The sequence below is a fragment of the Clarias gariepinus genome, chromosome 24 (assembly GCF_024256425.1).
Source record: "Clarias gariepinus isolate MV-2021 ecotype Netherlands chromosome 24, CGAR_prim_01v2, whole genome shotgun sequence".
Taxonomy (NCBI): Eukaryota; Metazoa; Chordata; class Actinopteri; order Siluriformes; family Clariidae; genus Clarias; species Clarias gariepinus.
This window is the reverse complement of record NC_071123.1, coordinates 9,811,878-9,825,270: the sequence shown is the minus strand read 5'-3', so window position 1 is coordinate 9,825,270 and position 13,393 is coordinate 9,811,878. Positions and strand designations below refer to the sequence as shown.

The 13,393-nt window shown below is 36.0% G+C and overlaps 1 protein-coding gene across 2 annotated transcripts; it reads left to right on the top strand.

Moving 5' to 3' along the window:
* Nucleotides 1-6,236: 6,236 nt before the first annotated feature.
* On the top strand, nt 6,237-13,107 carry pou2af2 (POU class 2 homeobox associating factor 2). 2 transcript variants are annotated; one of them, XM_053484918.1, is made up of 5 exons: nt 6,237-6,334; nt 8,974-9,074; nt 10,312-10,354; nt 10,505-10,809; nt 11,880-13,107. In XM_053484918.1, exons 1-5 carry the CDS (start codon nt 6,322-6,324, stop codon nt 12,297-12,299), a joined length of 882 nt encoding a protein of 293 aa, XP_053340893.1. In that variant the 5' UTR covers nt 6,237-6,321; the 3' UTR covers nt 12,300-13,107. The 2 variants fall into 2 exon arrangements, with proteins under 2 accessions (XP_053340893.1, XP_053340892.1); XM_053484917.1 differs by having other exon boundaries at nt 8,971-9,074.
* The last annotated feature ends 286 nt before the right edge of the window (nt 13,108-13,393 follow it).

The window sequence follows — 13,393 nt, the reverse complement described above, 5'->3', positions numbered from 1 at the left end:
CATTCTTTACTCATGGCTGTGTTTTTGGGCAAAATTGTGAGTGAGCCCACTCTCTTGGATGAGAAGCAACCCCACACATAAATGGTCTCAGGATGCTTTACTGTTGGCATGACACAGGACTAATGGTAGCGTTCACCTTTTCTTCTCCGGACAAGACTTTTTCCAGATGCCCCAAACAATCGGAAAGAGACTTCATTGGAGAATATGACTTTGCCCCAGTCCTCAGCAGTCCATTCACCATACTTTCTGCGGAAGATCAATCTGTCCCTGATGGGTTTTTTTTTGGAGAAAAGTGGCTTCTTTGCTGCCCTTCTTGACACCAAGCCATCTTCCAAAAGTCTTCGCCTCACTGTGCGTGCAGATGCGCTCACACCTGCCTGCTGCCATTCCTGAGCAAGCTCTGCACTGGTGGCACTCCGATCCCGCAGCTGAATCCACTTTAGGAGACGATCCTGGCGCTTGCTGGACCTTCTTGGACGCCCTGAAGCCTTCTTAACAAGAATTGAACCTCTTTCCTTGAAGTTCTTGATGATCCTATAAATTGTTGATTTAGGTGCTTAGTACCTTAGTATCTTAGTAGCCACAATATCCTTTCCTATGAAGCCATTTTTATGCAACGCAATGATGGCTGCACACGTTTCTTTGCAGGTCACCATGGTTAACAATGGAAGAACAATGATTTCAAGCATCACCCTCCTTTTAACATGTCAAGTCTGCCATTCTAACCCAATCAGCCTGACATAATGATCTCCAGCCTTGTGCTCATCAACATTTTCACCTGAGTTAACAAGACGATTACTGAAATGATCTCAGCAGGTCCTTTAATGACAGCAATGAAATGCAGTGGTTTTTGGGATTAAGTTAATTTTCATGGCAAAGAAGGACTATGCAATTCATCTGATCATTCTTCATAACATTTTGGAGTATATGCAAATTGCTATTATAAAAACTTAAGTAGCAACTTTTCCAATTCCCAATATTTATAGTACAGTATATTTAAAAGTGTTTGCAGACATATTTTAAACTAATCTCAACTAATCTAGTATTAACAGATTATTTATTAAATTAATGTAAAAAAATATATTAAATTAAAAGATTTATAAATTATTATATTGAAAAGATTCAGAAAATGTAGAAAAATCTTGATTTTTTTTTATGTCATAATGACGTACATACAGTAAGATCAATTTCAACTGGCTAAAATACATTTTTATCATTTGTTTACCGTGTCCTATTTTCGGCTGATTTGTAATCCCGAACCCCTCTTTCCCTCTTGTATCGCTCTATTCAACAAAATCCTTTGTGGTACCTTTATTTCCTATTTCTTCTTGCTCCCATACAAACCTTTCTAGCTCCCTAGGATCTATGGTTATCAAAAGGGGAGACATGATGGGGACATTAGGGTATTACAGATACACATTTGCTGAGGCATAATAAGAGGGAAAAGAATGTGCCATGAGTAACACATTATCAGATCATTTAATTAATCACTTTTAATCAATGTATTCAAACATTACAATACATTTCTCTACAGAAATGTTTAGGGTGACAGAAGGTCAGTGATTAACTGATTCTGATTGCTTCAACAAAGCATTAACCCTGCAGCGTAGGAGTGACTGTACTGTAAAAGGATATTCTTGACCTAATTCACAAATGCATAAAAATATCTGGTTGCATTGGGCTATAACACAAAGCATAAAATGCATTTTTTTCCAACATCAATGTTCACTTCATGCTGATCTTTGGGGCTTCGTAATTCATAATACAAGAATGTCTTCTAGCATGTCCAACAGGTTCTTTATAGTGGCATATACAAATCAAATGTTTAAAGACAATACATGCTATGGTATTACTATAGTATACTATACTACACAATTCTATTACACAAGTGGCACAATGACGTGGTTTGCCCTGGGTTAGAACTTCAAGAGTAGAGGGTTAAATTCCTGCCTCAGAATTTGTTGCCTGGGTATTTTATAGTATTCGCCCTGTTCTTGGTGAGTTTCCTCTGTGTGGGATGTGTGGCCTAGCATTCTAAGATGCTGGTTTAAGGCTCTAGTTTCTTTGTAGGCATTGCTTCAAATCCGACTCCCAAAAAGGAGTTTTGGGGCAGTGATTGCTCAAATAGTTAAGGCTCTGTGTTAGTGATTGAAAGCTCAGCACTTCCAATTTGTCACTGTTGAGCCCTTGAGCAAGGTCCTTAACCCTATCTGCTCAAAGGGCACTGTATCCTGCCTTACACTGCACTCTGACCCCAAATTCCTTTATGGGATATGCAACAAAAAAGTCATTTTACTGTGCTGTAAGATAAATGTGACAAATAACTGAATCTTATTAGACTATATATCATGGCCCATAATGGTTCATTCTGTTCTCCAGGTGTTTGTATGTACTGGTACATGCAACAGCACATCCACTAACGCCTTAGAGGAGGCTGTACATCAGTGTACAGAGTGAAGTTGGAGAATTTTTGCTGAACATAAGCAGGAAATGTAAGTTACTAAAGCTTTTTGGCTTGGATAAGCTTTACATGGCACACAATTTAACGATCATTAGACTTCACTAACTCATTCTGATAAAGGTTCACTGCCAACATAAATTTTACATACCACCCTATTAAAAACCATGGCTGTACTTACAGTATCGTGAATCTGCCAGTCAAGCCTTCTTTCATATTTTAGGGTGACAAGGAACTTGATATATAGTATATATATACTTTACTTTATAGTACTTTACATATATTATATGTAGTAATATACATTATTAAGTATATTTTAATAAGAAATTTTTTCACTTATTTTTAACAAAATGATGTAAGATGTATTTTAATGTTAAAGTCACACTAAAATATTGATGTTTAAAGTAAATATTAAAGTTGAATCCTGTGCTAGGATGTTGTGTTGGTGCTCTACTGGCAACTCTAAAGTTTCTTGTGTCAGCAGTAAAAATGCATCATTATTATTTTAGAGCATAATCTTGCACCTAGTCAACCTAGTAACTTTTGGATTAGATTTTGTATTTAACTAATTGAGTAACTAGCATTTTTCTTCCTTTTGTACACCATAGAAATAAGTAACATAATTTGCTACTGTATATTGAAAATTAGATTATTATCTTTAAAATATCCTAATGGTTAATGAATTAAGCTTAATATGAATTAAAAATCTGATACTTTTATTTTAAATAGTAAGCTCAGGCAACATGAAAATAGCCTCATTTGTTTCTCTCTCTGGACACAACATTGCATCCATTTAGCTACAAACATATTTTGGGTATCAATTAAACTACTTAGGATGTAATTTATAAATTAGGCTATGGTAGACTTCCGTTGGTATACCACAAAGCCATTATCTATCTTTAAATCTGCATTCATATTGTGATCTGTATTCAGATTTTAATCGGGAGTCGTGTCTCGACTGGATTTTTTTTTAATGCGATCCCTATCACTGCATATTTGAAACACTAAAAAACAGGTTGAAGTCATTTTTCATTCACAAATTATAACAGCAAATAGAAATTTGCATAACATACCTTCATTTAACTGCTGAATACTTCCTCAGCTTCAATAAATTCTTACCACAATCAAGTTCATTACCGGTCTGGAGCAGATGGCCTGAGAAACTTTCTGGCAAGATTCCCATGTAATGTGACTGAGTGAGACTATCCAAGGGAACTATAGATAAAAAAAACAGAGATTTCTTTCCAAATTGGATGTTTATGCACTTGTTAAAACTAATTGGTTATAAGTGACTACAAATCACATTTACTTCAGTTTCAGTGTTTTCTACATTCCAGGGAAATCTACTGTACAATGATGCACATCTGTATTGTATTGTGTGTTTTAGACCATCTCCGAAATTCCTGCCGGTGTGGAAATTCTTCTGGTGTTCCTGGTATGCAGTGGTTTGTATCTAATAAAAAGTAGTCCAAAAAACGGCAACCAGTAACTGGTGACTCATAGATGTACGAGGCTCATTAATCCACATGGGAAGCCAAGGCTAGCCTATTTGGGCCAATCACAAACACTCACCTGAGCAGTACATGCAACATTTTAAAATAATAATTATTAAAAACAACAAATAAAAACCTCAGTATTAAGATTTCTGTATACTGTTAAAATGTCCAAAACAGCTGCTTAGCTGTACAGTGCTGTGGCTATGTGTATTATTGATACGGTGTAATCAATAAAAATAAGTTTTAAAAACTCACTCCCAAACATATTTCCCATATAACATCCTGGAAAATATTATATTAAACAATACTTTCTACAGCAATTTTGTACTTTAAATGTACTGTATAGGAATAATGGTGTACTTCTTTAATCCAAGTCAATCCATGCTGACCTTTTTGTAGCATTCAGTCTAGCAGCAGCCTAACGATAAAAAAGCAGGGCACCGACATAGTGACACGCCTCTCCCTAACCTGTCATACAGGTGCATTGGCCAGTTGCCAAACAAGGATTGTGACTCCAACAAGGTCACATGACTTCTAACATGGCTCTGAGAGCAACGTATTACAAACTTGGAAAGGCTTAAAATAATCGTAACTAAGATATAAGCAATCGTAACTAAGGTATAGCTTTTTTTTTCTTTTTCTTTTTTTACTATAGTCTAACATTAACACAACTTGTTTGTCTTTAAAAACAACAGCATTTTAGATAATTTCATCCAAAACAGTTTATGGTGATATAAATACATTTTAAATGTTGCTTCATATTGATTATTTTGCAAACATTATAGACAGTATTCACATTCAACACGCATAGCAATAGATGCAGGCCACTTTCTGCTGTGATGCTCACATCCCACATTGAAGGTGCTTTGGGCAGTGGGCACAGGTCAGCATGGGCACACTAACTAGTCTGCGACTGCATAGCCTTATACGCATCAAACTATGATTTAGTGTGTGTTTGCCACATTTAAAATGTAAAACAAGTCAGTTAAATTATTACACAGATTCTATAAGCTTACCTTTGCACCCCTTTATACCAGTTAAATTTGGGCACCCCAGACAATTTTGCCAGCACACCAATTTTTCCATGAACCACTTTTTGGTTGGTACCAACTACTGCATTGTTAGTGCAAACCACAAGCTCCTGCTGTTTTTGGAGATGCTCTGAACCAACCGTGCCATGGAAATTTGGTTGATGTCAAAGTCTTTCAGATCCTTACAGTTGAGCCTTTTACCTGCTTCCAACATATTGACTTGTTCCAACAAAACTGACTGATCTCTTGCAGCAAACGATAAAATCTTGTTGGTGCCATTGTAAAAGGATAATCAATGTTATGCATGTCACCTGTCAGTGGTTTGAAAAGTTATGGGTCATTAGTTTATATTTAGATAGCTGGCGTGAATAGTTATAGCTCACCTAGTAGAGCATTTTGATGAGAGCTGTCATTGGGGAAAACTGTAAATACCTGAAATGGTCTTAAATATGAAACATACATGAAATTTAGGTGTCTTCAGTATGATTCTACATTGTAGTACATAAACAAAGAAAGAAAGATGGAAAAAAGGACGGAGGGAAGGAAGGAAGGAAGAAAGAAAGAAAAACTTTTATGAATAGATGTGTTCAAAATGGTACTGTATATGTAAATTTAAACTCACTAAAAGCGAAATGTGCTCTTTCAGAATTATCACAATGTCTACAACCCTAAATGTCAGGATGTTTCACCCCAGACTCTGTGTTAAAACCGTCCTTTTGACGAAAAATACTCTGTAGCAAAATTATAAACCTACTCTTTTCAACAATCAAACTCTTTGAAAGTTTCTTTAACACTAGCACAATAGTTTGCTCTACCCAAGAAAGAAAGTGGTTCAACCTGGCAACCCTCATTCAAAACAGTAATAACTACAGTGCATCGTTTTACAGGGGAATAATTGTGTCTTTGTTAACTAGAGGAAAATCTAGTGTGTGTGCTCATGGGTGGTTTTTACAGAGACATTGGCGTATTAATTACTGTTATAAATGCTGAAAATTAACCTTGACTGCCATGTCTGCCGACTCTTATCAGCCCAACATGTGTGTCCCATTTTTCCATTTTGCTGCAGCATGATTCGTCCTCCTTTAATCTAGCATGTTAGCCTGGGATGCAAATAACCGAGAAACGTCCTGCAGCCAATTATTTGCATGTACACAAATCATGAAGGCTTGAGCAGGGCCACCAGGAGGGAGGTATAAATGTATGGGTGCGCTCACCTGGGTCTCTATGAGCATGTCTGCATAAGGCTTTTAAATGGCTCACTGTATCACTACTTCTGGACTAGAAAAGCAAAGTGACCTCCTGCAAACACACTGTCGCACACTGTGAGCCGCAAGTCATGATGGAGACAGGTGAGAACTTGATTCATTCTAATGGCTTTGCTCCGTTCATGTAATAACAGGTTCAGTGTAGTTATTATAGATGAGTTCTTTCAAGCCTAGACTATATTTAACAACAAAACTATTTCAACTATTTCTTGCTTTAAACTCTATTAACTAATATTTTAACTTAGTATAATCAGAAAAACCAACAATAGAAAATAGAATCTTTTCTAGTCACTGGATTAGTACACTTAAGGGTGCATCATCAAATATTCACATAGAAGACCTTTAAAATTTTTTAATTTATATAAATAGTAAATAAATTAACGCAATGTTTCATGTAAAGTTACATGGACATCCTTTTTAAATAAATGATACACAGTAAAGGTAGATTAAGAAAGGGCCAGTTTAATGCTATATTTAAGAGTGTATGACTTAAAATAGTAAGTATGATTCGTGGCAAAACTGAACCAATTAAAGTGCTTTATCGTAGTTGTAATGTGTAAAGGTTAAAGGAGGAATTTTGACACACTTTAGAAAAATCTCCTTATATACACATATATCCTAGTTACATTTGTAGGTCATAAAAATCAAAAGATGAATGAACAGGACACAGCATTTTTTAATGTCTATCTTAAGATGGTGTTTTTATAGCTTCCATGGCTTTCTAGGCCATGTTTTCTCGTCAGTGTTTGATTACACACTCGCACACATGCATGCACGCACGCACACACACAAACACACACACACACACACATATATATATACACACGCACAGGCACAAACAATTTGATTATATCACATTCATATACGTCTTAAGGTTTAGTATCTTGTACTCAAAAACTACTTGCCATGTGTACGTACCACGTGTATTGTTTGGAATTCGCATACTTGACAGACAGCAGTGTATAAGATGATGATTTACATCATGATTGCAAAGTTGCACCATGAACATAACGCTGAGCCCTAGCAACCATGTAAAGTACAGTGTGTCGCAGAAGTCTTAATATATAGGAAAAATCTATGCTTTTTACCACAAAATGTAACTTTATTTGTAAAACTTTTATCTTTTTTCTTTTTATCAAAACACAGTCATCTCTCATACTCATGATAAACTCGTAATTGCACTCGCATTCACTTGCTACGACACAGCTTCCCGATCCAGCCATGAGAACGCTTTCATTATGTTACTCTTTTTGTCAAAGGTATTCTCAAAGTCTTACACAAATATAAACTTAGTATGAGTGATTTGAAAGACATTTCGCTAAAAAGTGTTTATTTCCCCTATGTATGGAGATTTTTTGGGACACCTTCTATTATATCCACCAGTATTTGCTTATTCCCTGAAAGCATTATATTGGCGGATCTATTCAGCCAGTATATTTTACAATCAACACACTCTTACACAAGGTTAATAGATTATTGATTAAAAGTAGTCTTTAAAGTTTAACCCTTAAAATCTCCGGCAACTAGGCCACATTTGTGATACAAGCTTCTTACTGTACAGGGTTTGAAGGAAAAAAATGTTTGCCAATATGTGTCATCATACACTTTCTGCAGTCGTCCATGAACCCTGGAAGAGTTCTCTTCATGAAACCTTCTATTTGTGGTTATAGAAAACTTAATAACCTGGTTTTTATTTATTTAATAATTTATCTAGATTTGTTTTGTTGTTTGTTTGTTTTTGGGTTTTTTTTGGGTTTTTTTTTTTGGGGGGGGGGGGGGTCATGGAGCCTTGCCATGGAGGGTGCCATGTGGCAAGTACCAATTTCTTTAAATCTTTCTTTAAATCGTCCACGGCTACCATACATACACTAATCCATTGGTTCCCCTGTGGGTTTATATTTTAATAATAGAATATTCCATGTTTTAGCTGTGTATTTAATTCAGTTTGTTATTTCTGTTGCCTGAGTCACCAAGACATACTGTTACCACAACCAGGAAGGATTGTTTCATATCATCATGATTCCATGGAACAATATGTCACTTTATAAGACTACTGTAAAAAAAAAGAAAAAAAGGAGGGTCACAAAACAAAACGTTAAAAGACTAACGATTTACTTTACAGTTTAGGTCTGATTCCCCTTCTTAATCATGCATTAACTGGGGAAAAAGGAAGTTTTTTTTTTTTTGTGCGATGGGGGGGGGTTTAACTTGAACAATGTACCAAAAAAAGTTAAATTGGTCATTTAATCTTTATAGTACAAATTTCAATATGTTCCTGTGTCATTAACATACATCAAAAACACATATTATTGTGTTATTGTTGTTTTTGTTAATAAGCCTTTGTGTACTTTAGGGTTTAGCAGTTGTTAAAGATTAACATGATGTTTCCCAGGCATCCAGGTTTCCCAAGTTGATTTTCCCAAGTTTAACATGTAAAAAAAAAAAATGTTTTTGTTGATACCTAACACTTTTAAGTGCCTTGTTAAAAACGTGGAGCATATAAATGCTTGAGGGGGAAAAAAGGTTAATAATAATACCCTGTTAATGTTACACCACACCTTGGTATAATGGCCAAAAACCACAAATTAAGTCTGGAAGAGGTTGGGGGTGGCCTAATTCTGATCTCAGTCAGATGATTTGAGATCCATTGATTAAACGAGTCAACACTTTTGTTATGTGGCAGAGCCAATAAATGTATTTAATGCATATTTTGTATTCAGCAGAGTATTCTAAGAGAGTTTACCAAGGAGTAAGAGTCAAGCACACAGTCAAGGATCTGCTAGCTGAGAAACGATCAAGGCAAACAAATGTACCCAGATTCAATGTAAGTATTCATTGTTTTGTCACATCTTATAGACGGTTGTCATAAGTTAATACATAGCCATTTTCACATTTTCTGACATACACTCATATTAAATGGAAGGCGATTACACAAAATGAAAGTGTTAAATAGTGTTGAGCAAGAAATTCAAGTAAAATTAAAGATTCTCAGGTAAAATTTGGAACTTTGGAGAGTTGTAAAGTTCCTATAATATAATGTGCTATTCGTGAGTATTGGCATGTGATTGATGTCTCTTGTCACACCACTGAGAGATTGGTATCAGGTGCACCTGCCCGCACAAGCACTGTCTTCCTGAAAGGGTCCAGATAAGTGGGCCATTGTTGCAGACAGACGGTTAAATGTAGCATTAGGTCACGGACGAGACCTTAGGAAACCCTAACCTCAACCAAAGACAAACAGAACAGATCATTCCTTGTGCGAGGCTTGCTGCTGCGTGTACATACAGACACCCCATTTCCACTCCCTTCCCCCTCCTTACTTTGTGTTAATGGCCCTAATCGAGCTTCATGCAAATTTTTCAGGGGCAGCGTATGGCATTGGCACACATTTGTGCCAAAGTCAGGACTGGTAGTAATCTTAAACATTTTGTGTCATCTTAAAAACTAATGCATCATTAAAATATACATTGGGACAAAGTACAAGCAGTACATTTTTTATAATATAAATTATAAATACTCGGCACTGATAGTATATTTCATAAAGTAACAATTGGCCTCTTTATATGTATATAAACAATACAACCCTCCCCCTCTTTTCTTCTGAGTATTATCTACTGGGACATGTTTCTAGGCATCTGATCATTTCTTTAGCCCCTCAAGTCGCACACACACAACACCGGAGGCAACCGTGCACACTCACACACACACATATGCACACACGCATGGGGTGGTGCTATTGTGACACTGGCAAATCACATTCAAATATCCTACCACAAAATTTGCCTGGCTTTCAACAGAATCAGCTTGTGTACTAGAGCCTTCCTGTCTTCGACTCTGTGTTCGCACTGGCTTTGTGACATGCTCTGGCTTTCATATTCAGTGCTCCACCAAAGTCATCCACCAGTGTTTTGTAACTTCATTGTTTAAAGCGCACTGTTGCCTTTTTGACAGTTTACACACATTCTCAGAAATGCGGTTTAATAGGATTCTGCATTCTTTGTGACTAACATGCTACCCTCAAGGCATTAACAATTATATCTATAAATTTGTGTGGTTTTCAGGCTGCAGCCAGTTCCTCCCAGCCTGCTTTTGTACAAATGCCAGGTGAGCTCATCTTGTCTGTGATCATCTGATAAAGCTCCTACACACCACTATCTAATTCAACATGTCCAAAAACTTAGTGCTGGAAGTGATGACAGAGTTAATTCACCAGCATTCAGTCCATTAACTTTGACTTCCTGCTTCCTCCTGCAGGTGCTCACATGCTTCCTGGATACTACAGCATGCGGAGGCCTTTCCTGCCTGATTCTGAGCTGTGCCACCCAATGAAGCAGTACTCCTCAGACTCATACTCTTCTGCGCTGGGCAGCAAGGCCTTTCCTTATGAACACTCATCCAGCTACCCCTCTTTCATTGACAGCTACTACCAGCCAGATTCATTCGGGGATTACAGAAGTGCAACTGCTTACACAGCTGGTGGAGGTTCACTCTTTTCCCCATCTGCACTGTCTACACTACTCCCTTCTCTGTCCGGCGAGGCATCCTCACATCTGCTTCTGGTATTGAACTGTTATTTAAACCTTTAGTCACATTATAAGCAGAAAAGCCTATGAAGAGAAATATTATTAATTGTGTTAACCATTATGTAAACCTACAGTTACCACTCTAAGTATATTAAACATTTATTATCCTCTAATAATACATTGTAATGTCCCCGTTATGGCAGTTACACAATGCTGGCTTGGATTTTCTAGTCTGAGCTGTTTAAAAATTCTATGAAAATGTACATTACGACTTAGGAAAAGGAAATGGTGTAATTATTACACAGCCAGGTTTATGTTTCATATAGACATACTTTATATCCATATACACATTAAGTCCTGACATCATACATTAGTCCTGAAATTGTAATGTGTTACACAGGTTTTTGGAATTATATAACAATAACAAAAGAGAGTATATTTAGAAATATATAGATTTAAAAAGTTTGGGAAAGTAGTTTAACACTTTTGGATAAATTCTAAATTTTAATAATCATGGATTTTCAGGTTATTCTTGTTCACAACGTGAAATCACACAATGTCAAGGTTGCACTTTTAAAAAATTCAGAGTTAAAATGTGAATGACTTTTATGAATTGGAATCTTTTGATTATGTTTAATTCTGACATGAGATGAATCCATTAAAAACTCTCATTTAAAAAAGTGCTATTACAAAATTAGCAGTAATCATTTAAATTATATTTTTTAAACCAGATTTAAAAATATATATATATTTGCTTAACATTTACTGTTAAGTATTTTATAGATTTATAGTCAATTTATTAATGACAGGGTTTTGTTTGTTTGTTTGTTTGTTTGTTTGTTTTTTCAGTTGAACCATTTTGACACTTTGGAATAAAAATGAAAGTGGTATATTAAAAAGAGTTAATGTAAATTTTGAAGCAAAAAAAAATGCTTTTTTAGCATTTTGTCTCACTTTGATCTCTTAAAAAATCTGTATCTTCTATGATTAATTTAATTTAAAGTTTGGTATAAAAAACAAACAAACAAAAAAAAACATACATTTCTTATTGTCAAGGAGCAATAACTTTTTTATATGTTTTTTTTCCTCTTACTAATCTTACACAGAGAGATCCATGGGAGCAGCCTTCAGAAGATCATGTCAGTCAGCCAGAGGTTCTTTGCCCTGAAGGCACAGCCCCGGTGGCAGATTCCCCGTCTCTGGGTGCTGATTCAGGAAGCTCCTCTCCGTATCGGCTTTCGACAAGCCGCAACAGTGGATCTGTCCCCTCCAGCTCCCAGCCTTACACTCTGCAAACACTGGAAGACGTCCATTACCCGGCAGCCAGCTACAGCTCAGCCTCCAGCTACTCATGCCCTCCATACATGACTAATCCGGGCGATCTGCCGGTGGTGAAGATGGCGTCTGTGTCTTCAGATGAGGCTGGCAGTGGTGTTGCATCTCTCAGTGACACCACTGCTCAAGGATGGGCCAAAGATGATGGAACTAGCTCATGGATGGCATATGAGACAAGGAGGGCATTTTAAAAGGCCTTGGAGCACTTAAGTGGATGTAGAACTGAACTGATGAAGAAGTTAGAACATGAAAAATGGAACCTAAAAACTGGTGGAATTTTACAGCTTTTTTCATAAACTTAAAAGCCTATATTAATAAGGTCTTTAGCTGTGCAACAGCTCCTTTTTTAGAGGTTAGGAATTTTATTTCAAGATGACCTCAAATGAAAACAGGTTCCTGTTGGCTTCATTGACAGTTATTATGAATAGCTCTAGCAAATAGCTTGTGGGAAGATTTAGTAATCAACGATCTTTCATTATTTTTTTGTCTTTTAAGAATGATTGGTACTGACAAATTAAACATGCTTTAGACCATACATACACATCATTATGAAGGTTAAGAGCCATTGCGGGTCATATTTTCTAATATACTAATGTTTTAAATTTTATTGCATTTAAGCATTTTATAGATAATAGATCAAATAAAACACATTTGACCACTCAAAACTACACTTTGTCTTTCCAAAACCTCTGTCTTTTCAAAACCTTATCTCTTCCTTGGACAGACACAAAACATGTGTGTCCATCTGAAAGTGGGTTAATTATTATATAATTATTTTTATATTCTTACTATAAATACATTTCTTGAGCAGTAGCAGTAAACCGGTATTGTGATGTTAAACAAAATTATCTGCATCTGTTCTAGTACTGTTGTGCATCCCAGAATTATGAGGGACTTAGGACTGGTCACAGGTAGTTAAGGTAGTAAAAACATTTATAGGTTTTGCAGTTGAAATTGTTTGTCGTATGTTCTTGTGTCAAGAAAACTATCCAAGGAAAAAATAAAAGACTTTTGTTTAGTCACAAATGATGCATGTGATTTTTAGACACCTGTTTGCTCAGCACCAGACATATTTGCATGTGCTGTGAGCATACAATCAGTACAATTTATTAATGTCATCTTTTTTGTATGTGTTTTTTGTTTTTTAAGATAATCCCTTTAATGCTATAGATAGAAAGAAAGAATGTAAGAAATTACGTCGCATGTAAATGTTTCTGGCTACAAATAATAATAATAAAAAAAAAAAAAACATGCCTAGGGGGCCATCCAGCTTATGCACTTGACC